The sequence below is a fragment of the Penicillium odoratum genome, assembly GCF_028828045.1.
Source record: "Penicillium odoratum strain IBT 22623 chromosome Unknown utg000005l_segment0_segment0, whole genome shotgun sequence".
NCBI classification, from domain to species: Eukaryota; Fungi; Ascomycota; class Eurotiomycetes; order Eurotiales; family Aspergillaceae; genus Penicillium; species Penicillium odoratum.
Window position 1 is genome coordinate 337,113 of NW_026643147.1, and position 23,804 is coordinate 360,916.

At 48.6% G+C, this 23,804-nt stretch overlaps 14 protein-coding genes across 14 annotated transcripts; 5 read left to right on the forward strand and 9 right to left on the reverse strand.

Moving 5' to 3' along the window:
* Nucleotides 1-294: 294 nt before the first annotated feature.
* On the forward strand, nucleotides 295-2,076 carry N7520_005648 (GMC family oxidoreductase; the record flags this gene model as incomplete). Its single annotated transcript, XM_057139582.1, has 1 exon — nucleotides 295-2,076. The coding sequence occupies one exon, from the start codon at nucleotides 295-297 to the stop codon at nucleotides 2,074-2,076; it is 1,782 nt and encodes a 593-aa protein (XP_056993588.1).
* Nucleotides 2,077-2,322: 246 nt separating this feature from the next.
* N7520_005649 (IQ calmodulin-binding motif protein) lies at nucleotides 2,323-3,871 on the reverse strand (the record flags this gene model as incomplete). The annotated part of the gene is made up of 5 exons (XM_057139583.1): nucleotides 2,323-2,566; nucleotides 2,629-2,774; nucleotides 2,826-3,620; nucleotides 3,674-3,748; nucleotides 3,806-3,871. 5 exons carry the CDS (start codon nucleotides 3,869-3,871, stop codon nucleotides 2,323-2,325), a joined length of 1,326 nt encoding a protein of 441 aa, XP_056993589.1.
* A 980-nt stretch (nucleotides 3,872-4,851) lies between these two features.
* Nucleotides 4,852-5,477, forward strand: N7520_005650 (S-(hydroxymethyl)glutathione synthase; the record flags this gene model as incomplete). Its single annotated transcript, XM_057139584.1, has 2 exons — nucleotides 4,852-5,099; nucleotides 5,150-5,477. The coding sequence occupies 2 exons, from the start codon at nucleotides 4,852-4,854 to the stop codon at nucleotides 5,475-5,477; spliced, it is 576 nt and encodes a 191-aa protein (XP_056993590.1).
* Nucleotides 5,478-5,959: 482 nt separating this feature from the next.
* Nucleotides 5,960-7,514, reverse strand: N7520_005651 (putative exo-polygalacturonase; the record flags this gene model as incomplete). The annotated part of the gene is made up of 5 exons (XM_057139585.1): nucleotides 5,960-6,318; nucleotides 6,388-6,699; nucleotides 6,764-6,846; nucleotides 6,917-7,170; nucleotides 7,233-7,514. 5 exons carry the CDS (start codon nucleotides 7,512-7,514, stop codon nucleotides 5,960-5,962), a joined length of 1,290 nt encoding a protein of 429 aa, XP_056993591.1.
* Nucleotides 7,515-8,285: 771 nt separating this feature from the next.
* N7520_005652 (SGNH hydrolase) lies at nucleotides 8,286-9,198 on the forward strand (the record flags this gene model as incomplete). The annotated part of the gene is made up of 3 exons (XM_057139586.1): nucleotides 8,286-8,597; nucleotides 8,663-8,767; nucleotides 8,827-9,198. 3 exons carry the CDS (start codon nucleotides 8,286-8,288, stop codon nucleotides 9,196-9,198), a joined length of 789 nt encoding a protein of 262 aa, XP_056993592.1.
* Nucleotides 9,199-10,448: 1,250 nt separating this feature from the next.
* N7520_005653 (uncharacterized protein) lies at nucleotides 10,449-11,066 on the forward strand (the record flags this gene model as incomplete). The annotated part of the gene is made up of 1 exon (XM_057139587.1): nucleotides 10,449-11,066. The coding sequence occupies one exon, from the start codon at nucleotides 10,449-10,451 to the stop codon at nucleotides 11,064-11,066; it is 618 nt and encodes a 205-aa protein (XP_056993593.1).
* A 179-nt stretch (nucleotides 11,067-11,245) lies between these two features.
* N7520_005654 (uncharacterized protein) lies at nucleotides 11,246-11,992 on the forward strand (the record flags this gene model as incomplete). The annotated part of the gene is made up of 1 exon (XM_057139588.1): nucleotides 11,246-11,992. One exon carries the CDS (start codon nucleotides 11,246-11,248, stop codon nucleotides 11,990-11,992), a length of 747 nt encoding a protein of 248 aa, XP_056993594.1.
* Nucleotides 11,993-12,075: 83 nt separating this feature from the next.
* N7520_005655 (uncharacterized protein) lies at nucleotides 12,076-12,582 on the reverse strand (the record flags this gene model as incomplete). The annotated part of the gene is made up of 1 exon (XM_057139589.1): nucleotides 12,076-12,582. One exon carries the CDS (start codon nucleotides 12,580-12,582, stop codon nucleotides 12,076-12,078), a length of 507 nt encoding a protein of 168 aa, XP_056993595.1.
* Nucleotides 12,583-12,973: 391 nt separating this feature from the next.
* On the reverse strand, nucleotides 12,974-14,005 carry N7520_005656 (D-2-hydroxyacid dehydrogenase family protein; the record flags this gene model as incomplete). The annotated part of the gene is made up of 1 exon (XM_057139590.1): nucleotides 12,974-14,005. The coding sequence occupies one exon, from the start codon at nucleotides 14,003-14,005 to the stop codon at nucleotides 12,974-12,976; it is 1,032 nt and encodes a 343-aa protein (XP_056993596.1).
* Nucleotides 14,006-14,889: 884 nt separating this feature from the next.
* N7520_005657 (uncharacterized protein) lies at nucleotides 14,890-15,597 on the reverse strand (the record flags this gene model as incomplete). The annotated part of the gene is made up of 2 exons (XM_057139591.1): nucleotides 14,890-15,146; nucleotides 15,192-15,597. 2 exons carry the CDS (start codon nucleotides 15,595-15,597, stop codon nucleotides 14,890-14,892), a joined length of 663 nt encoding a protein of 220 aa, XP_056993597.1.
* Nucleotides 15,598-16,793: 1,196 nt separating this feature from the next.
* On the reverse strand, nucleotides 16,794-17,574 carry N7520_005658 (PEX11 domain protein; the record flags this gene model as incomplete). Its single annotated transcript, XM_057139592.1, has 3 exons — nucleotides 16,794-17,159; nucleotides 17,207-17,361; nucleotides 17,424-17,574. The coding sequence occupies 3 exons, from the start codon at nucleotides 17,572-17,574 to the stop codon at nucleotides 16,794-16,796; spliced, it is 672 nt and encodes a 223-aa protein (XP_056993598.1).
* A 504-nt stretch (nucleotides 17,575-18,078) lies between these two features.
* N7520_005659 (F-actin-capping protein subunit alpha) lies at nucleotides 18,079-19,292 on the reverse strand (the record flags this gene model as incomplete). The annotated part of the gene is made up of 7 exons (XM_057139593.1): nucleotides 18,079-18,430; nucleotides 18,493-18,630; nucleotides 18,697-18,749; nucleotides 18,805-18,894; nucleotides 18,942-19,054; nucleotides 19,151-19,169; nucleotides 19,236-19,292. The coding sequence occupies 7 exons, from the start codon at nucleotides 19,290-19,292 to the stop codon at nucleotides 18,079-18,081; spliced, it is 822 nt and encodes a 273-aa protein (XP_056993599.1).
* Nucleotides 19,293-19,654: 362 nt separating this feature from the next.
* Nucleotides 19,655-21,577, reverse strand: N7520_005660 (uncharacterized protein; the record flags this gene model as incomplete). Its single annotated transcript, XM_057139594.1, has 2 exons — nucleotides 19,655-20,404; nucleotides 20,456-21,577. The coding sequence occupies 2 exons, from the start codon at nucleotides 21,575-21,577 to the stop codon at nucleotides 19,655-19,657; spliced, it is 1,872 nt and encodes a 623-aa protein (XP_056993600.1).
* A 271-nt stretch (nucleotides 21,578-21,848) lies between these two features.
* On the reverse strand, nucleotides 21,849-23,501 carry N7520_005661 (Zn(II)2Cys6 transcription factor; the record flags this gene model as incomplete). Its single annotated transcript, XM_057139595.1, has 1 exon — nucleotides 21,849-23,501. The coding sequence occupies one exon, from the start codon at nucleotides 23,499-23,501 to the stop codon at nucleotides 21,849-21,851; it is 1,653 nt and encodes a 550-aa protein (XP_056993601.1).
* Between the last annotated feature and the right edge of the window lie 303 nt (nucleotides 23,502-23,804).

Consider the following 23,804-nt stretch of genomic DNA (forward strand, 5'->3'; position numbering starts at 1 on the left):
CTTTCTTTGTCCTCTTCCATGAAATAGCCATCACATGGAAGATTACGGATCGACCTACTACATATGTATGCAACACTAGAATGATGGTAATTCATGTACTGAAAAGAAAATATATGTACAATTGAGTTCCGGCATTCCGTTGTCCAAGACACAAATACCTGGTAGTGACAAGGCAACCAGGACTAGAGCGCTTAGGCATAGCCGTACACCGCTATATAGGGCTCAAAGGACCATCCTATTATCTTCATTCTATATGTAGGCAAAGCTGCCATTGTCCGTTGTATTGTCGACAGAATGAATATCACTCTCTATCTAACCCTGCTTACTTCTATACTTTCTGTTTCAGCAACCATCATCACCGACCCCAGAAAGGCATCCAGTAAAAATTACGACTACATAATTGCAGGTGGCGGTCTCACAGGCCTCATAGCAGCGGCACGATTAACACAAAAGAAGAAGATCAGCGTGCTGGTAATTGAAAGTGGCTTCTTACAATCTTACCGCCCAATCATCGAAAATGTCACCAACTTCGGTCAAGCTTTTGGCAGCACACTGGATCACGGCTTCCAAACCTCATCACTCGATATCAATGGTCGGCCATTAACCATCCACTCCGGTAACGGTCTCGGGGGATCAACCTTAATCAACGGCGCATCTTACACTAGCCCAGCCAAAATTCAGATCGATTCCTGGGAATCTCATCTTGGGAATAAAGGCTGGAACTGGCAAACCCTCTCCTCATACATTCACAAATCTGAACGTGCCCGTCCTCCCACAAATGAACAAATCGAAGCGGGTCATTTTTTCGATCCTCAATGCCATGGAACGAATGGAGCGATCCATGTTGGTGCGCGGGATACCGGTGTTCGATACTCACCAATGATTCGCTCCGTGATGAAGATGCTCGCTGGACGGGGTGTTCCAACGCGCAAAGACCTAAACTGCGGTAATCCTCGCGGCATTTCAATGCTGCTCAACACAATCCACGAAAATCAGACTCGCTCCGATGCCGCGCGTGACATCCTCCTCCCTATCATGGATCGGCCAAATCTATCCATCCTCGTGGGTTACCGTGTTGGAAGAGTGCTGATCGATACAAGTCACTCGCCTCTAGCTGCGAAAGGAGTGGAATTCGGAACTGACGGAGAGAAATTTGAGGTCTATGCCAGGCATGATACCCTACTGGCTGCTGGAGCCCTCGTTAGCCCGTTGATACTGGAATATTCCGGGATAGGACTCCAGTCCGTCTTAGACGCGGTTGGTGTTCCAAATATCGTTGAGCTTCCCGTCGGACAAAACCTTCAGGATCAAACAACTACTTACCTCTCGAGGAGCATTCACCCGAATGGTGCCGGCCAAGGTCAGGCGATATATCTCGCGAGCTGGAAAGAATTATTCACCGGCTCCACTCGCAAAACCGCTCGTGGACTACTGGATTCTCAGCTAGATCAATGGGCGCAAGATGCCGTATCTAATGGCGGGTTCGGGAATGTCACAGCGCTAAAAGCACAAATGGAACTTTATCGAGACTGGATCTTAGACCATCATGTCGCATATGCAGAGCTCTTTATCGACACAAGCTCTACAAACATTGGCTTCAGTAGCTGGGTTCTTCTCCCTTTCAGCAGGGGATATGTGCATATTAAGAATAAGGATCCATACCTTTGGCAGGCTACTCGAAACCTACGATACATGGAGAATGACCTGGACCGATATGCGCAGGCAGCTGCCTCTCTATTGGCCCGAAATATCACACAGGACGAATCAATGCAGCATTACATTCGTGAAGAGATCTTCCCTGGGTCGGCAGTGCCTCAAAACGCCACTCTAGATGATTGGGTTTCCCATAACACTCAAAACTTCGGGCCAAATTACCACGCTATTGGGACTTGTGCAATGATGGCCAAGCATCTGGGCGGAGTTGTAGACCATTCTGGTCGTGTGTATGGTGTCTTGAATCTTCGCGTGATTGATGCTTCTATTTTACCTACTCAGGTTTCCGCACATACGTCTGCGTTGCTATATGGGATGGCAGAGAAATTATCTGATCTGATTCTGGCTGACTATCATGCATGAACATGTAACATCCATAATTCCATAATATAGGTGCGTACTCAGCTATCTCATAATGGCATTGGCTTCATGCATCATGATCATTAAAAATAGTTGCCTTCCCATCAATCATCCCGGTAGGATGCTGGTTTTTTTGCATCATGTCGCTGTGTTTTCAATTGCGGAATCCCCTTTCCATATCATCACGTCGCCAGTGAGGCCTTGGAATGATGATGACAACTGTCACCCAGTTTGCATATTAACCGGCTATCATTTCGCATCTTTGATAATTTGACCTTTTTCTTCATGTTGGCGCGGCAGATGAAACTTTTCCTTCGCTTCGCCTAGTTTTTCTTGCACCGACTGCATTTTCTTCTTTGTCAAAGCATAACCCTCGATCCCCGCAAGAACGGCGTACGATTTGCTAATAGACACCCGTGATAGATCCACACCTCTCTCCTGCAGAGAATGGTGAAAAGCTCGGAAGTTGGCGAGGTGTGGTCGATAGTGACCACTGATGAAGTTAGAATTATTCTATGAATATTCTATGAATGGATGTGGAAGATCAAATCATACCTCAGTGGAGCCAAGCTTTTAAGCTGTCCGTGACGGATTTTCAGCATTCCAGCTGCAGCAATCCGGCCACCCCGCAGAAATGAAGAGTGCTGAAAGGCACCAGGCTCCTTGATTCCGATATAGATACGAAATGACGTGTCTGCGACCTGTAGCTTCCAGATTAGAATAAATGCAAAATTCCTCTTCTTGTTACTTACAAAGATCCACATTCCATCTCTTTTCGAGAAAGTGCCAGCGAAATGATCGTATATTGCCTCTGGCTTAATCTGAGAGAACTTCTTGACTGCTTTGCCTAGTTCATAATCTTGATGTGTCGAGAATTGGACCTCTTCGTGGCTCCCTTCGTGGCTCTCTTCGTGGCTCTCTTCATTTGAAGGCGTTTGTGGAGGAGACGAAGATGACGAGCTCAACTCAGGCTCGGATGAGGTCTCTGAATTCGAGTTCCCTCGAAACCTGGGCGTGCGATCTTCAATATGCACTACGCCATGAATACTATCCTTGAAACGTTTGTTATCGGTCTCCACCAACTCGTTGTTCTTCACCCATCTGAACAAGCCCTTGTCATCCACCTTGACCATGTAATTTAGACGCTCTTCAGGCGAGAGATATCGAACTTGCTGCTTCTCGAGCCGCTCTCGTGGACGATAATCCAGATCCACGTCTTTCCCTTCACCGTAATCTAGCCAATAGAAGAAGTTTTGGTTTGAAGGGGAATTCTTCCACACGTTGTGATAAGCCCGTAAATTGCTCCCATGTCGGTGCTTCACATCGACCATCTCTAGGAAATATTGTAAATCCATCGGTTTTGAGGTGCTTGCTCGTGTCGGCTGGATTTCTTGCGAGGGTGTCACCCGGGCGCGAGCAGCAGATTCCACTATCCCGTCATCGTCCCCACCAGCTTTGATCACAACACTAACTGCACGTTGCCAGTTCTTGCGCGCGGGGCTCTTGTCATAGTCATCAAATGGATCTTTCAGTGCATTCCTGGGGGTCTGCCATAAAACTCACGGTGAGCTGAATTCGTGCGACTGTGGGGGGATCCTACCTCCAGCCCTCGTGTAGATGCGGCGACACTGAAGCCTCGAATTTCGCGCCGGGTCCGATATCCACGGTAAAATCTCTATAAATTAGCTGTAAGGATGTTTTTTTTCAATCTTGATCACGCTGGTAGTCGTACCTGAATCGTGCGAGCCGCTCTTTCATGGTTCTGGTAGGCAGTGACGTCATTCAAACAGTGGTCCATCTTTTTGGCTGCAGGTGCAGATGAAGATCGAGAGGAAGATACTCCAGCTCGGTATACGCTAAGCGTCAGGAGATTATCTGAGCTATGAGATCAATAGAAACTGAGGTAAGCATGGAACAGGGAAGAATGGTGATATAGGGAAACGAATACTCCACTGAACCAAGGATTGCCTTACAAGGCAGCGATAAGATACGACGATAAGATAAGAATTCTTCTGCCTTATTCCCTAGGTGTCGACTTTACTCATATTGACTGGTCATGCATGGATTACGACTCACTGGCAAAAGAAAGGACCTTGTGGCATCAGAGTATAAATTTGCATTCACCCTCTTGGCCTCACACTCGCACCTACTTGTTCTCAGCTCATCGTGATTTTTACTCATTTGCTTCTACTCGACCATGCTGGAATCAGAAGCTATGGTTCAACCGATCCACCGCGCTCGCTCCAACTGAGTTATCTTCGGCCTCGTAGGACATGGCCAGTTACAAAGAGACACACCATGAGGTCCTCAATCGATTAATTTTTGAGTAAATGTTGAACTATGTGTGCAAGGAAGATGACTACTTCCATTAGAGAGAAGAAATTGACCAGCTATTCCAACTGCAGGAATGTTCTCGGTTTGGATCGTTATCAACCAAGTAATCTCACGGAGTCTCGGCAGGCTTCCCGTTGGAGAAGACAAAGAACTTATCCAATCGCGGGCCACCAGGATCGATTTACCCCTTTCAGATTGGCCCCACAACGGAGCTCGTCCACCATAGAGCAGTCGGGATCAGCGCGATCTATGCCCACATCTACCGCCATGGAGCCCGGCAGGTTAAACCGAAAGCCGCCCCTCGTGAGGGGAAATCGGAGCTGTGAGGAGATATATCATCGCCATGTCGATATCTGACATCCAGCTGGTTGCATATAACCTCCTGTGTCTTCCGCAATGTCCTAGATATTATTAAACATCCACCGTTTACAAGATAAAATAAACATGGCACCCTCTCTCCACCCTCTGATCGACAATGGCATCACCAAAGGTGACCCTGCCTTCTCGGGTGGCACACTGCGTTGCCGCTGCTCCTCCGACCAGGTCGTCGTCTCCCTGAAAAGCAACGTCGCACACAACCACGCTTGCGGCTGTTCCAAGTGCTGGAAGCCGGCCGGTGCCCTCTTCTCAGTGGTCGGTGTCTTACCTCGGGAAAACGTGAAGGTTGAGGCGAATGAATCTAAACTCCACGTGTATGTACTCCCATCCCGGCCTAATCGTCATTGTTCTGACATCGCTGTAGGGTTGATTCTTCCGCCGTCATCCAGCGCAACGCGTGCAAGGAATGCGGGGCTCACCTCTTTGGCCGAATTGAGCGCGAACACCCATTCCATGGTTTGGACTTTGTGCACGTCGAATTATCGGATCAGAAGGGCTGGCAAGAACCGCAATTTGCCGGCTTTGTCTCCTCGATAATTGAGCAGGGATCCAACCCTGAGGGAATGGATGCGATTCGGGAAAAGTTCAAGTCTGTGGGGTTGCAGACCTATGATGTTCTGTCTCCGCCTTTGATGGATCTGATTTCTACATTCACAGCGAAGAAGGCGGGTGTGAAATTCTCAAAAATCTAAGCAACCGGAAGCTTGCGTAAGTAAATCAATACACACATGAGATTACCAAGAAACTTCTAATCGGCAACAACTGCCCATCTAATGCCAATCAGATAGTTGTATGCCTCTATATTCCTTGGATACACCCAGACTTTTTGGAACCGTGTTCGAACCCTATCCTTCCACTTCTCTTTTCTTTCCTTTCCAGTTAGCTCTTTGAAGAGACCTTTGCCTACTTAACTCATACCGTAGGAAAGACAATCACTCGCACCTGACACTTCGTGAGGTTCTAATATTGCAGGGCTAGCATATTACAGCATAATCTTCATGTACAAGAGGACGAGTGGAATAAACAGTATGGTCCCAGTGGGATAGTGACTCATCAATGACCAGATTCATAGTATTAAAGTCTCACTAGTCTCACTCAAGTTCGTTTATACATATACGCTTCTGAGACCCGACTTGACTTTGACAACCATTCGTCCCCTTTAGCCTGGATATCATCAACAACCTCCTGTAGCACTCGAGCCAACACAAACCTCGCCTGTGCAATTAAAGCCCAAAGCTCCCTCAACATTGCCGCACAGATAATCATCAGCCATGGTCGTGGTTCCCGTGATACGTAAACTGACATCCGTGATCGTGATATTCTCGCACGGAGAAATCGCGCTACACTGAAAACTTGCTACATCCGCTGATGATAGCGTACCCGAAATCCCACTGATGTCCATGTTTTTGATCTGGAACTTTGAGTTCGTGCAGTTACCAGAGGCGCTCGAGAAGGTGGTACACTGGGAAATGGTGAACGGGACACCTTTGAGGTTGACGACAGTTAGGTCAGTAGCTGTGATGTCGGAGGCGTCTAATCACCGGTTAACTCTCCATCTGAAGATGAATCAAAGTTTCTTGCCAATGAGCGAAAGTGACTTACATCCAAGACCCCCACCTCCTCCATTTGGTGGATAGCCGACCTGATCACCCGTCCAGGTCTTGATATACACTGCATGAGTGGTTTTTGTGTACGTGCAATTTGAAATAAGAACGTTCTCCACTGTCTCGAAGACATCTTTGTATTGCCCAATGCTGCCGATCGCAATGCCCAATCCAGTGGAGAAGATAGAGTCAGTGATAGTAATATCCGTTGAGTTGCCTTTGAGGCTGATACTATCGTCGCCGTTGACAACCAACCAGTTAGTAAAAGTAATTTTTCGACTTTGAATTGTGTTTGCTCCGTCGGTATTTCCTGTCATCAATTTGCCAAGTCAGATCGCGTCATTAGAGGGTTTGCTTATGAATGATCTTCATACTTGAGGATCCACCATTGTTATTTAAATTGTTAACGTAAATAGAATCAAATAACAAGTTTTCGGAGTGGATGATGGACAGAGTCCTAGATAGTCAGCAAGCCATTCCCTTTCTTAGTTTCAAAGAATCAGAGAAATACCCGACGGCCAACGTACCACATCTGGCTCTGCACGAATCTCAACCCACTGAATACCGAATCTCTCGCCGTGACCGTAAGTTGATGCGGCCGACGAGGATAATTCGACACCCCAGAGGTGTAACTATACCACACAGGTCCACTACCGTTGAACGTGCCGTATCCGTGGCCATCGACAATAATGTCTTGACCACCGAGAATCCAGGCTGTCGACTGGTTCTGGTAGCCAACATCTAAGGAATTGTTAAGCCAGTAGGTGATATTGGTGCTCCACTAAAGACAATGATCAGCAAGAGAGAGCTGCTATCATACGGGCTGCATTTGTATTCCATTACAAGAAGGGTGCCTTTTATATCAATTTCAACGTCATCGAGCCAAGTCGTGTTCATTACCGAGTTGATATGATACGTGGTATTGCCAAAAATCACGCGCCCGCCGTTCCCGCATTTTCGCAGAGCCTGGAGAATGGCGGGGACATCGTCAATTTCGGTAGAGTTTCCGGCAGGAACTAAACAGTGTGATCGAGCATGACCACTCTTGGTCAAGTCAGAAAATGCAAGCGTCGAAGAGATGTGGGCGAGAATGAAGATGACGCAGGCGATGAAACGGGTGAGCATTCTGGGCTTGCTAGATGTGATATTAGGTAAGACTTCACACTTTTACGATCAAATATCTCGACTTGGTCTTATAGTCATTTTAATCTTGTAATCGTAGTCCTCGCAGACCATCTTCAAAGCTTCGACCAACTCGTCTGGTGCCAACCCCTCACACGCCGGGGTAATACACACCGAGTCTATCAAAAATTTACTCCGCAATACGTGCGATCTTGGATCCAGTTTTTCCGCGATCTACAAGAGCACTGCCGATATGAGATCATCAGTGACTAATATCTATTATAGTTAGGGGTAGAGCCTTTGAAGTTACGGGATCTGTGGGCACGTGTGCTCCCTTGCTTCATATCGACCAGTTTGTGCTCTTCATGACAGCCATATTGGTGGCATGTTATCTGGCAGAATGGTCCCTACCCGGTTATTTTCTTCATTGCTGGGTGATGGTAATGGAGTTGTGGTAAACTGGACAGTTGAGCTACTGCAGCTATGGTATGTATGATGGGTTGATCAAAATCACTTCCAACCTATCAACAATTGCGGGGAATACTAGGGCCCGGATAATTCGCGGATCCTCTAGTCTCCGGAAGTAGGTTTTTCGTAGAAACAAGTGGAGGTGTGCATGCTCGATTTCGGTCAAGCTGGATATATACTGCATATGACCAATTGAAAAGCTGTGGCTTCCCGGCCTTAACATAATACCTAAAAACAGATATAAGAAACTCGCAAACGTAACAGGAACCATTACTTGACACATTCGAATTTGTACCACTCTGCACGATGAAGTTCGGTATCCTCGAAAACGGGCAGGCCAAGGGGATTCTCGCCCTCTTCGCCACTGCACTACCCGCTCTTGCGACGAAACCGGCCGCTTTCTACTTGGCAGGTGACTCGACTACCGCTGCCCAGTCTTCTGATGGCGGAGGCTGGGGCGTGGGATTCTTGAAAACACTTGCGCACGGGGCCATTGGCACTGACCTAGGATACAATGGAGACACCACCGCCTCTTTCGTATCTGGGGGAGCATGGGCAAATGTCATCGACGTCGTCACCCGCAGCGTTTCACATTTTCAACCCTATGTTACTATTCAGGTACACAGAATCCGCCAGGCTCTTTGAGGTGTACAGGCTTCATCTGACATGTCTGTCATCTTTAGTTCGGCCATAACGACCAGAAGACTACTTCTGGTGTCACCCTAGCTGAGTACGCCATCAATTTGGAAAATATGACCCAGGCAGTCCTCTCCGCCGGAGGTATACCAGTATGCAAGGCAATCAGACAAAGTCTAAAGGTAACGGTAACACTAATTTCGATCCCCAGATCCTCGTGACTCCGCTATCCCGAAGAACCTTCAATTCCACGACGGGCTTAGTGATTGAGGACTTGGCCACGCAGCGGAACATTACTATCGCCGTTGCGGAGTCCATCGGGGTTGATTACATTGACCTGAATAAGGCCAGCACCCAATATCTGGATGCAATCGGAGCCACTGACTCGGCAACATATAACCGCGTGACAACCGACTACACCCATCTGAATCCCACGGGCAGCGTGCTGTTTGGAAATATGGTGAGCTGGCTACTGCTCACTACCACCTCACGAGGTGCCAACTTGCAGGACTACACTATTCCTAGTCCTCAGATCGTCCACGCGATCAAAACTGGTGCTTATATTTACCCTACAGCGTCATAAACGCCGGCAAACTAAGAGCAGATCGAGTAGGGACAGAAGGATCTGAATTCGTGGCGATATGATAATCTACGGGTGAAACTACCCTTTATAGATCATAGCCACATATAGACCTTGCCAAATGGTGGGATTTAAGTCTCATGGGGGCCAAAGCCATGAGACAAGATTTCTGATTCTAGCCTATGTATTTAAATAATTTCACCTACATAGGCAACCCCATGGGAAAATTTAAGGTCTAGTCACGGCAATGGCGATGGCTGTAGGTAGGAAAAACTCATCCGTGCTTTTTATATAAGTATGTAACTGTTCACATCGCGCGCCAAGTAAAGAGCTTCTGGCACAGCCTATACGGAAAAGGATTGGCACACTGTGAGCACCTCTCTACGTGATCCTCATATGTGCTGGCCACATAGTACTCATCCCCGCGGAGGCGGTGCAGCTACTTTTTATGGTAGTATGAGTAGTGTAGCATTTTGACATACTGATAAATATCTGAATCAGCAAGGTGAAGAAAAACGAACAATATGACGACCGAACTTTGCAAGCTTTCATGGTGAGAATGCGGTGAATTTAGATCTGATTAATCTGAGCATGCATCTGTATCATAGCCTCTTGAGGAGACTTGGGCCTGATCTCGTTTCAGAGTATCATCTCAATAGTGTTTTGCCAGTGGAGATACGTGATTACCTCAACAAATTGGCGCTAGTGTATCATTTCGCGCGAGAATAAGGTTCCTCCGACGATAGAGGAACAAGATGCTTTCTGCAAGATTGAAATGGTCAATGGTTCCCCAACCTATAGGCCTTTGCAATACGTCGAACTCAAACCATCAATCGCGTCCCCAAACTTTGTTATGAACTAGCGTTCTTATTCTTACGCCTTATTTATAATTCCTCTTCAACCGAATTTTGTTACCTTGCTCTCAGTCTAGAGCAATGATGGTAATACTTAAATGGACACCCAAGTTTTTTATAATGGTCAAATCAGCCATTTCAAGAATTGGTACTTTTTGGGAATTTGGACATTCATGGTTTCTTGAGTTAAGAAAAGTTTTACGCCTAGTAGAGTTGAAAGGTACCCCGATTCCCAATTTTTGTTAAGAGTACTCCAGAACCATGTTAAGTCAGATAGGTATTGAAAGGAAAACCACCTGCAAGGTTAACGCTGCTCCAACCTGCACGAACGCTTGTCCTCGTCTTCTTTCCTCTCAAGATTTGGAGAAGTAACTTTCCACCTCACATTCTTCCTCCCAAATGGAGATATTCAGCGATATCAAAAAAGCCTTGACCAAGAAGCGCAATAAGCCACGCCTAATTCTTGCACTCTACGCGCGGCCCAAGCACCCCAACGCCCCCCACTATGCGCTGCTGGTAACTCCGAATATCAAACCCGAGCGCAAACTTGCAGTGGAGCCAGAACCCATCCCAGCAACCAAATACCACATCAAAAACACCATCCAGAAGATCAAAAATGTGGTGTGCCAACCATGGCGTTTCGAACGTGTTGATGTTCCAGACCTGGACCGGGACCATAACATCCTTGTGTGCGCGGTCATCGCCAAGGTTTTATCGACAACAAAGCTGAATCAGATCATGGCAGAGATCTACATCTACCAGAAGGACGACCCGATTCAATTCAAAGCACGCGACTTTGACTGTAAGATGTGGTGTCATGATGCTTACGACGAATTACAGAAATCGGGGGTCATCGTTGGATTGGATTGGCGCACGGCTGAAGGCGGTACGAGGGCTGTGTTGAACCAGAAACATGGTCAGGGACAATGGGATTCAGCGATTACGGGCAAAGGTCGTAACACTCCTTGGGTTCCTATTGTGGATCTATTGGGTGGGACGCTTATTCGAGGACGTTAACTCAAACCAAGGACGAAGTTCAAGTTTGTGACTTGGAACCAATGATCGACAGATCCACCGATTTTCCCAAATAGGCAATCTCGTATTCATCAAGATTCCGCCATGACGTTCAATGGTATAAATGCCACGATGCCAGAAAGACAAAAGAAAAAACGAGAAAAGAAGATTCAAACAAAGCCATGTCTACTACCACAACACAACTGGATGAGACGGATGTTCGTGCATCAGTCTCTAGCAGTTCCAATACCCTCTGTCCATCTAATACCAACTCGACCCACTTCTACCCATCTCGCATCTTAACCGTGGACGCCCAAGGAATCAATGCCATTCGTCTCCCACTTCCTCCAAGCCAAACCGAAATCACAATCACCCTTGCAGACGGAAGCACAGGCTATGTCTCCACTCGAAACAAGCGCTGGTCAGGAAATAGCATCCTCTCTCATCCCAAAGCTGGAAATCTGATCCGCACGGACTACTTCTTCGGTCCGAACCGTGATCCCGTTCTTCGTCTACTACAGACCTCTAGTGTTATTCCCGAAGAAATCAGAATATCTTCTAAGTGGCTTTCGCGCTCGGCATGGTTTACCATGCCCACTGGTACTGAATATGAATGGGCATATGCGAAACAGAAGAGAATCGACGGCCAGAAATTGAGATTAATCGTTCTTCGTGCTATTGGTGAAAAGGATTCGGAGGATCGTTGTGTTGCACAGCTTGTGCGGAGTACTGATACTCGGACGCCGGGGACATCTAGATGTACTGCAGGGAATGGAGGTGAGCTACAAATTGATGATGGAGCGCTACAAGCCCTGCAGCTTGACGAGTCGGTTGTCGTTGCAACATGCCTTGTCATGCTGAAGCGAGAGATTGACAGACGCCGTGTCAGGCAAGCGGCAGCGATGGGGGGCGCAGGAGGTGGTTGTTGATACATGATTCTCCAATTGACGCTAGCATCTATTTTCTATTCTAATTCATCGTATGTAAACTGGTATCTCATAAACAGTCAAGCTCACTGCAACAAATCCAAAATATGCGGATTCATCCAGTAATGTTCCAACACCTCCACTGGCATGGCCTTCGCACCAGTAATCATCCCCCGACAAGTAGCCGCACCACAGTTACACTGGAACGGCTGATCCATATCCCACTCCGTACTCGGATAGAAGAATGTCAATTCATCCCCAGCCTTCAAAGGCCGATCATCCACGACCCGTACCTCCATCCGAGACATGTCGAAGACTAGGGACGGAGCACAGGAGTGGTTGCAGTAGACGAGGTCTGAGTTCAATTCAATGTGGGTGTCTGGTCCTGTCTGCACGCTGGTGTACGCTTTCTTGCCTGGAGTGGCATTGGTGATCTTGGCGAATAGTGCGCCGGCGGGCAGGTCAATTAGTGAGAACGCTCCACTCCCGAAGGCTTCGGTGCTGCGATTGACTTGTAGTCTGTCGGGATGGGTCGGAGCGGGGAACTCATTGCGGAGCGCGGGGGCTGCGGGGACGGGGGCTGCCGTGGTCATGTGGACGGTTTGGAGAGGACGGATAGAAGGGAAATTAAAAGAAGAGCAAAGGTTTCCTGGTGTCCCAAGATCTGGTCCATTGACCTCTTTATACTTCTCCCCAGCCGACGGAAGGCGAGGGAAGGCGTGGTGGAGTAAGTGGCCAAGAATGAATTTCCCGCAAACCGAGGCCTAAAACCTTCTTGTCAATGACGCCTGCCGGCGGTCTTACCGGGTATTCCGAATACCGACTAGCCCCGACTCAATTGCACACTAATTGTGTTAACCGTGGAGATCGTGTTGCCTAGCGTGTGATCGGGTGATCCGTCCCGGTGGGATTTCGGGGAAATTACAGGGCAAACATCTTTTTGCATGTGAGTTGTGAGTCTGACTCACAAGACAATCTCTATATTCAATTCATCTTTCGTAGTAGTGCTTCCCCGTTTAACCATCGCTCTAAGTTCTCTGCTACTTCCTTATACCATCTACGTAGAAGATCCTCCTCTCCATATCCCATGTGTGGGGTAAGAATGACGTCGCTACGCCCATCTTGACCCCAAGCTGTAGTGCGCCAAGGACTATCCAAAGGCAATGGCTCCGGATCAAAGACATCCAATGCAGCGGTGCGAATCTTTCCCGCGTTCAAGGCAGCCAGTAGTGCAGTCTCGTCAATCAGTGGGCCACGAGAAGTATTGATAATCACAGCAGTGGGCTTCATAGTCGCCAGCTCAGCAGCACCCACAATGCCACGACTGCGATCAGAAAGCACATTGTGTACACTGACGATATCGGCCTGTGCAAAGAACTCGCTCTTAGATGAGGCCACCACGAAACTACCCGCAGGGAGACCCTGCGCCTTAGCTTGTTCATCCGCTTTCTCCTGAGTCAGATTGGTCGACCAGGCAATCACCTCAACGCCGAAAGACTGGATGCCGATCTTGCCCACCTGCGAACCTAGTTTGCCTAGACCCAACAGGCCGAGTTTCTTGCCGGAGAGAGTGAATCCGAGAGATCCCTGCCAGGCGCCCCGTTTGACTGCTGCATCATCCCGCGCGACATTCCTCGCTGCGGCAAGAATTAATGCCCAGGTATGTTGCACTGTACTGTTTACGCCAGGCGGGCGGCCCTCGGTACCCGCGACGGGAATGCCTTGTTCAGCGAAGGCCTGTAAATCGAGCGAGAGGTTCCGGGTGCCAGTTGTGAAGCAGACCTTCAAATTGGGAAGGGATTTGATTGTCTTTGCGGCGAAAGGGGTCCGTTCGCGCATGGCGAGGATGGCGTCGAATGGCTGGAGGCGCTCTACGAGAGCATCGTGTTGGGCAGGATCGCGGGGATCAAGGGTCTCGGGGAAGCTGGTGATGTCGACGCGGGACTCGAGGTGGGCAAAGTATGGGGGAGCAATACCCTGATAATCGTCTAAAATGGCAAACTTTGGTTTCGACATTGTGTGGTAGTTGGGAAATGTAACTATCAATGTTTTGTAATGTTTTGTAGCAACCCCGCTATTCGCTGTTCCCCACGGAGCTTGACTTTCCATCCCGACTCCCGAGTGTCCCGCACTTACGGATAAGCTCTTTGCCATCCGTGCAGATCTGGGGTAGCTCATTTGAGAGGACCAAGGTATCCGCCCACAATTCGGCCATGGTAAGTGTCGCACGCTGCTGCTGACAGCCTGTCACCGTTAGGAACTGTCCTGCAACTCATGGGACTCGGAAGTTGTCCGAGAACTGTTTGATCTGAAATTGTTCCAGGCCGGGGTAACCCACGCTGTAGTAGAACATGAGTTCAGCTCCATCTGAAATTATGTAGCTGATTTTAAGTGTCTTACTAGCTCGACTTTGTTGCAAATTTGAGGAAGTTGTTGTATACGTAGTTTAGGTTCAAGAGGGGGGTATCCAAAGCCATTAGTATATATATTGATCATGCTCAATATAGTAAGGGGATCTTACTTTTCTTAAAGATAGCCTTTGCCTACATATGTAGAGGTGAGAATCGTATATGTATAGAACCGCTTTAAGGATTATGGAGCTGAAGATAGCTCCGATAATAACATCTGAGATAGTCCTGTATCCGAAAATCATCTTAATTCTTCTCACATGTGCATCGTTCTAGACTTCAGAAATTTATTGCAATGTATACATTATGGGACGCAAATAATGCTGGGAATAGTATTTCTATAGAAAACCTATTTACGCTCAAACCGCGCAATGTGTCAATATAAATTAGGAGATGATCAAGCTTCTCCGTGCACAATGGCACGATGAGACACACTACAGCAAGACGGAAGGCTCTCTCCGTTCACATTGATTAGAATCTATATGTATACATTCAATTTCTCTGTGGTACAGGATCTCGCATCATGAGAATCAAATTCTCCTTCCCGTGATAACCCAATTGATCGAAATCAAATTCGATTTCACCCACTTCCTTCCATCCATACTTAACATACAACGGGTAACCCTCTGGAGTAGCCTCCAGGTAAATCCGAGCCTGCAAAGCATCGGCCTGCGCGATACCCCACCGAAGCATGGCAGTCCCCACACCCCGTCCCTGATAAGTAGGCAATGTAGCCAGCAGGTCAAGCACTATCTCAATCAGCAAATGCGAGCTCAGCGATTGTGAAGACCTACTCATATCTCGTTCCGTCGTGTGTTCCTTCCTCCCCTTTTCCAATGCACTCTTAAACCCCGTAAACGCCTTCATATTCATAGGCTGTGGTGCAAAAGCCACTGGATCCTTGGCGTAGATTTGGCCTTGCTGGCTCAGTTCGGGCACATTCGGGGTTACGCCCAGGATTGCCGGAATGTACCAGCGTCCGTACCCGACTACGACTCCGTTGTCGGTGACCTTCACTACGTGTGTTTCTGGAGTGTATAGATGCTTCATCGCGTGGAAGGACTTGTACGTCCGTAGTGATGGTTCGTCGGCTTCAGGGAACATCGCTGGTAGCACTAGTCGGTTTTGGAAGCTGTCATAGTTGATTCGGCCCAACTCGACGGCATCTTGTTCGGTGGCGTAGTCGACATGGTATGACATTGTGAACTGCTTGAGATAGGTTCTGGGTGCTTGAATGTCATAGTTTTAACAATTCCCCGCCTTGACATTTATTGAGATTCCGCTAATCTCGGGCTCCCGATTGAGACTAGTGGGAGGTTGTGATCTGTGATTGGCTGATGTATAGGCTGTACGAACTACAGACAGGCGCATTCCAATTCTTCGGTAACGTGGCTTGACACCCTCAGCGGGATGAATGTCATATCAATGGGGGGTTGGAGCGGCTACTGTTTTCTGTTGATGGCGAGCAAGAACCACTATCATGCAGGAGTCCTGAGGCATTCATGGCGCGGACCACCGGAGACATGCTAAAGATAATGCGCCCTCAGATCCCTGTCCTTGTGCATTCAGAGGTTATGCAAATTTGACTGTGGGAATCACCTTCATCAAATCGAAATACTAAGGGGAAGGAGCTGGTATATATGGCCTTTGCCATTGGAGAGCTCCGCTCAAACCGAGTCGGCCCTCTCCCCTTATCTCTATAATACGATCTATTCTCGAAAAATGGTTATGTTCGGAAATTGTCATTCCCTGCAAGTCTGGTCAGGCTTTGGAACTTTTATATCCTTGACTCTGCAATCTCTACAGAGAAAACAGGCTGGATACATACTTGTGCTGAAATGGTACTTCTGAGGTCCGGAACGGAGGCTAGTATCAAGCCTAATTTTAGCTCTTCTTATATGTAGCCCAAATGTTACATCCCTTTCATCAAATGGGCTTGTGGTTTAGTGGTATAATACTCCCTTAGCATGGGAGTGGTCCGGGGTTCGATTCCCCGCGAGTCCATTCTTTTTGCTTCTGAACAAAACATCGGGACCCACAGGATTGTCAAAGAATCCCGAATTTTTGTCTTAGCAGAGATAGGATGTAAAACATTTAATATCAAGAAGCCCTATTTCATGTCGGGTCGATATGCATGATAAATGCCATCACAATAAATCACTCGGAGACATGAATTTGTGTACAAGATTACAAACTGGCAATTTAGCATAGTTTGAGCAATTCTCGGCGTATATTTCTTCAAGCATAGTTTCGGTGCATATTGCAAGTCCTGGAGTAGGACATAACAAGGTCTTTTTATCCAAATGTCCATAATCTTCGACCTTCACTAGTTGAATACATCTTTCAAATGTTCTATATAGGTATGTACACATCTATTGATCATGCTATTTGCACCTTCAAACCTGAGCCCAAATCCTCGACCCAGTCAACAACGTACTCAAAACCATAGTCCCGCCGATGACAAGGTCCCCAGGATGATACCAACCCAACAGCGACACAGGAAGTAGCAAGTCACACCCATCGACCACAATCTGCTTCATCAATACCGAGGTGTCAACACGCGGAGCAGGCTTCTCCACGGTCTTTTCGTTATTCTTCTCCTTCTTGCCATCTTTCGACTTGATCTTCTCAGCAGCCCCAGAAAAGAGAAGGGAATAAACAGAGCCAGCCAGGGACAGAGACAGCGCATAGAACCAAAAGGTGTTCGCCTCGCGCATCACTCGCTCCTCCCATGGTACCGCATAGACGCCCATAGCATGTAACTATGTCTGTTAGTCAGATATACGAATATCCCGAGGTGAAAACATACGATAGTCAAATCTTCCAATACAAAGTACAAGCCAAAGCAGGTCCATTTGGCAAGGTCCAGCCACCTAGCCACGGATCCAATCCCCCCACTAGTGAGGAGGGTAGATACCTGCTCAAAGGACTGAAGGAAACCGAAGAAACGGAAAAATCGTCGGGCTGATTCACATTAGTACCAAAATAAACATTATTTATCAATGGAAGATACAATGGCTACTTACTAAGAGCCAATTGCAACTTGGCGGTTGTCAATCGCACGGCAGTGCTGCCGATGGTGAAAACTGCGGCGATCTGGGCGACGGACTGGATTAGACGGAGAGTCTTTTCCAGACCGGCGCCATTGTGAACGAAGCGGGTGAGTTTTTGAGACATTGGAGATTTCTGCAAAGATTATTTACAGCGTTCAATTGTCCAGAGGTGAGGGTTGTGTGTTGATTGACGGGTTATGCCGCTAGTCGCTAGGACTTCCCTAGACTGGTTGCTTATTCAGCTTTCTACACCGTAAGGTACTAGCCAATACACCGAATCATCCATTGAAATAAGGTTCTTTTGCTATCATTCGAATGTGCACATGTGTGCCTGAATGACTTGTTTGGGGGTTGTGGTGTATATTATATATAATAGGTCTGGACACGCGTCACCGGTCCACTTGACAGATCAGGGACTTAACCTTGGAACTGGCAACTGGGACCACTTCTTATCGATATAAACCCGCGATAGATCGGGACCAACTACACCAATTGGAACAAAATGCATAGGCATAGTTCATTTGGTAGCCTTGCCCGTCGGGAAATATGCGGATAAAAGTGCTTCTGTTTGAATGTATTCATAGAGAAAATATGTATTCAGCGCTAATCAATGGACCACAATACTTATTTACCGCCCCTTGCCGCCAGAGATGTCCTGTCCCAGGCGGTATCCACCGACCTTCTCCCACTCAACCTTCTGTCGGGTAATAGGGAGCTGTCTTCGCAGTCCCTTGAAGGCTCCCTCGGCCACATTGACAAAAGCCCGGTTCAGTTCCTCCTGGTAGTCGCGCTCGGTAGCAGCGATGCGTGACATGATTGACTCGGCGGAGATCGAAGATACGGAAGCGCTGACCGGCTTGGTGGTGCTGAGAGCCACATTTCCATCCTCATAGTAGTGCACATGAACGTGGATCTTGCCGGTCACGGTTGTTGAGGAGGAAGAGATGGGCACTTGGTAGATGGCGCGGAATCGACCGTTCCTGTTTAGCCGCAAATCATTAGCTTCGTTTCTAATAGATGCGTGATCCTACTCAAGGCATACCAGAAGTTGTTGGGCGAGTATCGGTTTGCGACCAGGAGAATGGCGACAGCTGAATCGTTGTCGGTGGGATAGACACCGTATGAGCAGCTGGGGTAGTGCTCACGGGCATGGATGCTCAGAGACTTGAGCAAGGATTTACTAGTAACGTGAGCAAGTCATGTATTGAAAGCGGGATCGCGCCAGAAGTCAACGTCTCTTCCTTACATCAAGTCGGCGTTCTGAGATTCCAAAGGAGCTGATTGCGCCGCGGACGCAGTCTTGATCGTGCGTGAGCCTCCACCAATATTATATTCTCATCCGATTTCAGCATACCTGTGTAGTGTGATCCATCTCAAACGAGGTCTGGCTCTCAGTGTCAAAGTAGCGGTTGCCCTCGAGCTTATTAAATTCACTGACAATGACCTGTCGCAGTCAGCATCAGTCGAAAACCGGGCGAGAATGAACCCCACCTCCTGACTTGAGCCTGGTAGTTTGACCGTGGTCAACTGGCTCTCATTGTATCGTTCAAACGCCGGTGCGAGCGAGGGAATAATATCTTCGCCCTCGGTCAGGGCCTGGACATCTATCGAGGTCGTTTCAGTATCAGAATGCGGGGTGGAGCGACGCGGATCCTAAGGCCTTCGGGGTCGAATTTAGGTGGGAGAGGAGAGTCGATTACCAGCAACAACGTCGGCGAGCTACAAGTTCCACGGTCAGCATGTTTCACAACATGGAGGGGTACGGGACCATGGGGATTGACATACTTCACCCGGCGGGGCTCCCTCTATAAAAGAGGATGCAATTTCAATAGTAGAGGCCATGCTGTAAGGAATGGAGAGGGGTGAGAGAGGAGGATGTGGTTGCGGAGGTCAAGTTGAGCTCGGGGCGGGGACCCGCACGTGGTTCCGCCAAACAAAACAAGCAAGTAAAGTGTTTGAAGTATTGCAATTGGTTCAAATAGAAAAATTAATGCATAATTCCTAATTATCCGTAACAAACTGAGCTATGTTAATGCCCAAAAATAAAGAATGTAATTGCGCTCAGAATCCCCAACGCCAATACTCAGTCCTCACGCCATGATCGCGCTAAAAACAATATGATCGAGATCCCCTAGAGACATAAAAGCAAAAATTAAACAGAGAAACAGAGAAACAAAGATCGAACCAGGAGCTTCACCCCAAATCTATTCAATACTCATGTTCATAAATCCATCACTGGCTTCAGTCATGCCTTGCAAGCCCACGCGCTTCGTGGTGCCAGTATGTGGTGTGGTACGATTCCCAGTCTCGGTGCTGCCACGCTCAGAGAAGGGAGGACCAAGCTTAGATGGTGGACCCCAAATATTCGGTCCATTATCAATAACGGAGGAATGGTTCAGCACCGGACTGCTTTGGGCACTCACGCTAGGCGACACAGCTCGACGCTTGAAGAGGTTTGGATCAAAATCGTCCTCCCGCCGTCGCTTCCGACGCATCTCACCCACGACAGTCATTCCAGAAGCATATGGAGTCGAGGAGCGGGAGCGTGATTTGGAGTCAGCAGTCGTCGACCCAATCGTGGTAGACGGGGTCATATCCATCATTATGTCATCGTCTGCGACAGAGGAGGCGGCCTGGCGCAAGGATGGCGGTGGAGTGCGATAACGCTCGTCAAATGAGTTCCAAAAATCAACACCCCCAGAGTTGCGGCTGGCTTGTTTGCTGAAACTACTCGGGTCTGCGTTTGATTTCCCCGGTGTAGATTCATCGCCGGGAGATTCCTCCACTGTTTCAGTTGGCTGTAGCGAAGGGAAAGTACCAATTTTGGGCGATGTCTCAGGTTCTGTATCGCGAACTTGTCTAATTACTTCAGCCTCGCGTTTGACATCGCTGTCGATGGGTTGGCCTTCTTCCATCAACGCTGCACGAATGCGAGCAAAGGTCTTGGTTTTAGGCTATCACATAATTAGTCAAGTTTTTGAGCACTCAATAGCATAGTCACTTACCAATAAACTTCCTCGCCTGGTGACCGCACGCCGGATGACTCCCAATGGTCCACCTTCGGAATGGGGTGTACCAGTAGGACTACCAGCTCGTACAGCGCGGCCTTCACCATCGTCACTTAGATCTGACAGGCGAAGGTCTTTTGTGCCAAAACTCAAGCTCTCTCGTCGTGAATGGACAGACGGTCGATGCCCAAAATACCCTGCTGTTGAATTCTCCACGCTCTTCATGACGGGAGGAGAGTGGGGTCCAGGGCTAGGCTTGGAGCTGTTAACACTTGCGCTGCTGGAACTATGCCGGCTCCTTGCTTTGTGGAGACGAGCTCGCTGGAAACTCATCAGACTAGCAGCTGCTTGTGAATAGCCTCCCATCCAATCGTTCCCGGGGCTTTGAATGCTATTCGCACTGAAGGGACTCGGTCCGTTACCCATGCGTGTTGCCTGGGGTGTGGAGAGCATGATGTCGTCACGGTCACCCATCACTGCATCATCATCGTCTTCGCTGCTGCTGGTATCCGATTCCATCATATTCACGCTTGACGACACGGAGCTCGAGATTGCGGTGCGATCCGCCAGACCTGAGGTTGAGAAGACGGGAACTGATGTCGAGCCAATGGATCCACGTCGTTGTGGTATTGTCATGCCACGACCTCCAATTATCGGCGACGAGTCGGGAGAGGATTCAGCGAGAGTAGAATGGTGGAGGTTGGTACACGCGCGTGAGAAGTCCAGGCCGCGAGAGCGTCGTGGGAGAACAGAGCCGGGGGAACCATAAATTTGTGAAGAGTCGAGTTTCGGTGATAGCGGGGCGCGAGATATGGAGGGGGAACCTGATCCCTTCGAGGGGAGATTCAAGGATAGGTTGGGATGGTGAAGGCTGTCGGAGCGACTGGGTGTGACCGGTAACGTGGGGAGCGCACTGTCGTCTTTACTCGGCGGACGACTCAGATCCCCTGTTTCTGGTTGTATACTGTTTGTAGGCCTCGAAGCGTCTGACAGAGAACGTGATTTGGACACGCGCTCCGGCGAGAAGGACGATTCTGGCAGAAGTTGCTGGCTCAACTTGCTCTCAAATGGACGAGCTGTAATACTCCTCTCTGGCCCTGGAGGCCGAGGTTGAGCCATTCTCCAGAATTGTAATCAGTACAGTCTTATAATACCATACAACGGCATGGTGGAGATACGATCAAGTACGCGAAGTTATCGCGAGATAATGGGCGGCTAAACCGAAAGCGGAGATTCAATGGCCCCGCAGTGGCGATCACTGATCAGTACGTCAACCAACACTTGAACACTTACACTTCAGTACTTCATTTCTATTCTTGTTCATTGTAATGTCCAAAATTAATATAATATTACACGTAGAAAATGCTGTACATGCCGATCTGGCAAATATTCATGCCAGGCTCATGGCATCACTCACAGGTACTACATACCACTCCCAGTCATTCAGCCCATTCATCTGTGGTGCCTTGACTAAATCCTGATCGCGGGCTTGCCAAACCTGTATAATCACCGCCCGTGTTCGAGCGATATTTGATATAGTTGATTCACCCATCGCAGCCAAGGCCCGCAGTATGATAGACCGACCGGAGACGGGGTCATCGGGAGTGGACCAGAGTTCATCGTGCGATGGATCGAGCTCGACACCTGCGACAAAGAGAGGCCATGTCACACTGGCCAGGGAACCGAGAATTAGCTGGTCGGATACTAACCGTAGGATCTGATTAACGTAGTCCGCCACTACTGGAGTTGTGGGACTGGCCCCATACAGTCCACAGTGCAGGTAAAGCAGGGCAGCTAAGCGTTTGGCCTCTGCAGCAGATGCGAGCGCGTCATCATCCCCATCGTCCCCAACTTCCTGTATCAAATTCTCAAGTTGGTGTTCAATAGACGCTGCGCGGTGGTTGAAAGCGTCTCGATCGTGGTCGGAATCAAGATGTCGTCGCTCGCGGCTCATATCGGTAATTATAGAAAGAATCGAGACTAGCTCAGGGCTGCACCCCATCCACAAATCAATATTGTGATCATCCGCCCTCCAGTAGTCACTTCCAAATAATACTTCTTTCGCACAGGCAGTCCGGCCCATGACATCTTGAAAGGCAAAGAAATGTTCCGCAAAGGCAGAAACCGGATGGGACGTATCTGGTGTTTGCGGAGGGGTGAGGGCCCGCTGTCTCCTTAGTCGAATCAAATCTTTGGCACCTTTGAGATGAATTGTCCATTGCTGGTCGCATTTGTCTGCAATCTCATAGAGGCACAGCATCATCATGATCACCAGCACCTCGGGGTCTGCAGAGCATGTCAAGGAGCCTTCGATGGAGAGACGGCGTCGAAGGTCTCTCAATGTTTCGGACTTGAGGCGAAGGCCAAGAGGGGCGTATGACGGGTTAGCTCGGGCCAAGTGACATGCGCCGAGTGCTTGGATAGCTCTGAACAACGTAGGCGATGCAGATACGCTGAATGGTAGAATCACAGAGGCAAACGGTGAAGACATGGTTGAACTGGCAGTTGTACGAGGGCACACCTGCTGGAGGTAATAGTCGAGAAGCTCCCCATGCCCGAGCTGCGATATCTGTGGGAATAATGATAGAGCCGGTGAAGGCCCTGGATCTATGGCTCGAAATATTAGAGCGTTTGGCACAGTGCGATAGGGCAGGGAAACATGATGCTGTTCATTCGAGACAACATCCACTTCATTGGGGTTCTCGAATGTGCCCACTCCGATGTTGACGAACCCCCATGACTGTATATGTGGTAATAGACACCACTCACGCGTCTCATCTGACAACTCAGAGGAAGGTTGTTTTTCGTCTGATCTGGTTTTGCTCCAGACTCCCGCACGCCCAAAAGCCACGCCGCGACTGGCAAACTCGGACTCCCATTTGAGCTCTAGATTGGTGGAGCATGGTAGCCCTTTTTGCTGGCACCGCGTGCAGACGGGTTTCTTGGTATCACATCGAACTCGACTAGCTCGACATTCCCGACAGCCACTACGAGACCGGGTTTTCACCGGTCCCGTACGGTCGGCGGCTTTTCTGCGCGGCATCCAATGTGAGGCAAGCGTTACATGAGCCCGATGGATGATTTAAGCGCCCATCAGAGTGCGGTCAGTGACATGCACGTGAAACTACCCGATGGACTGTAGGGTTCTGAGTGGTGATCTGTAGGTTACAAAGTGGATTAGAAATGGTCCCCGCGGGGCGATAAGAATTTCATCCACATTGGCCACCCCGCAATCCACAAACTCTAGCTGAGTGGTAAGTATATGCGTTTTATATGTTTTATCTCATGGAACCCGAGACTGATGTGGAAGTTTCAAATGTCCTTAACATGCCGTTCTGCGCCAACT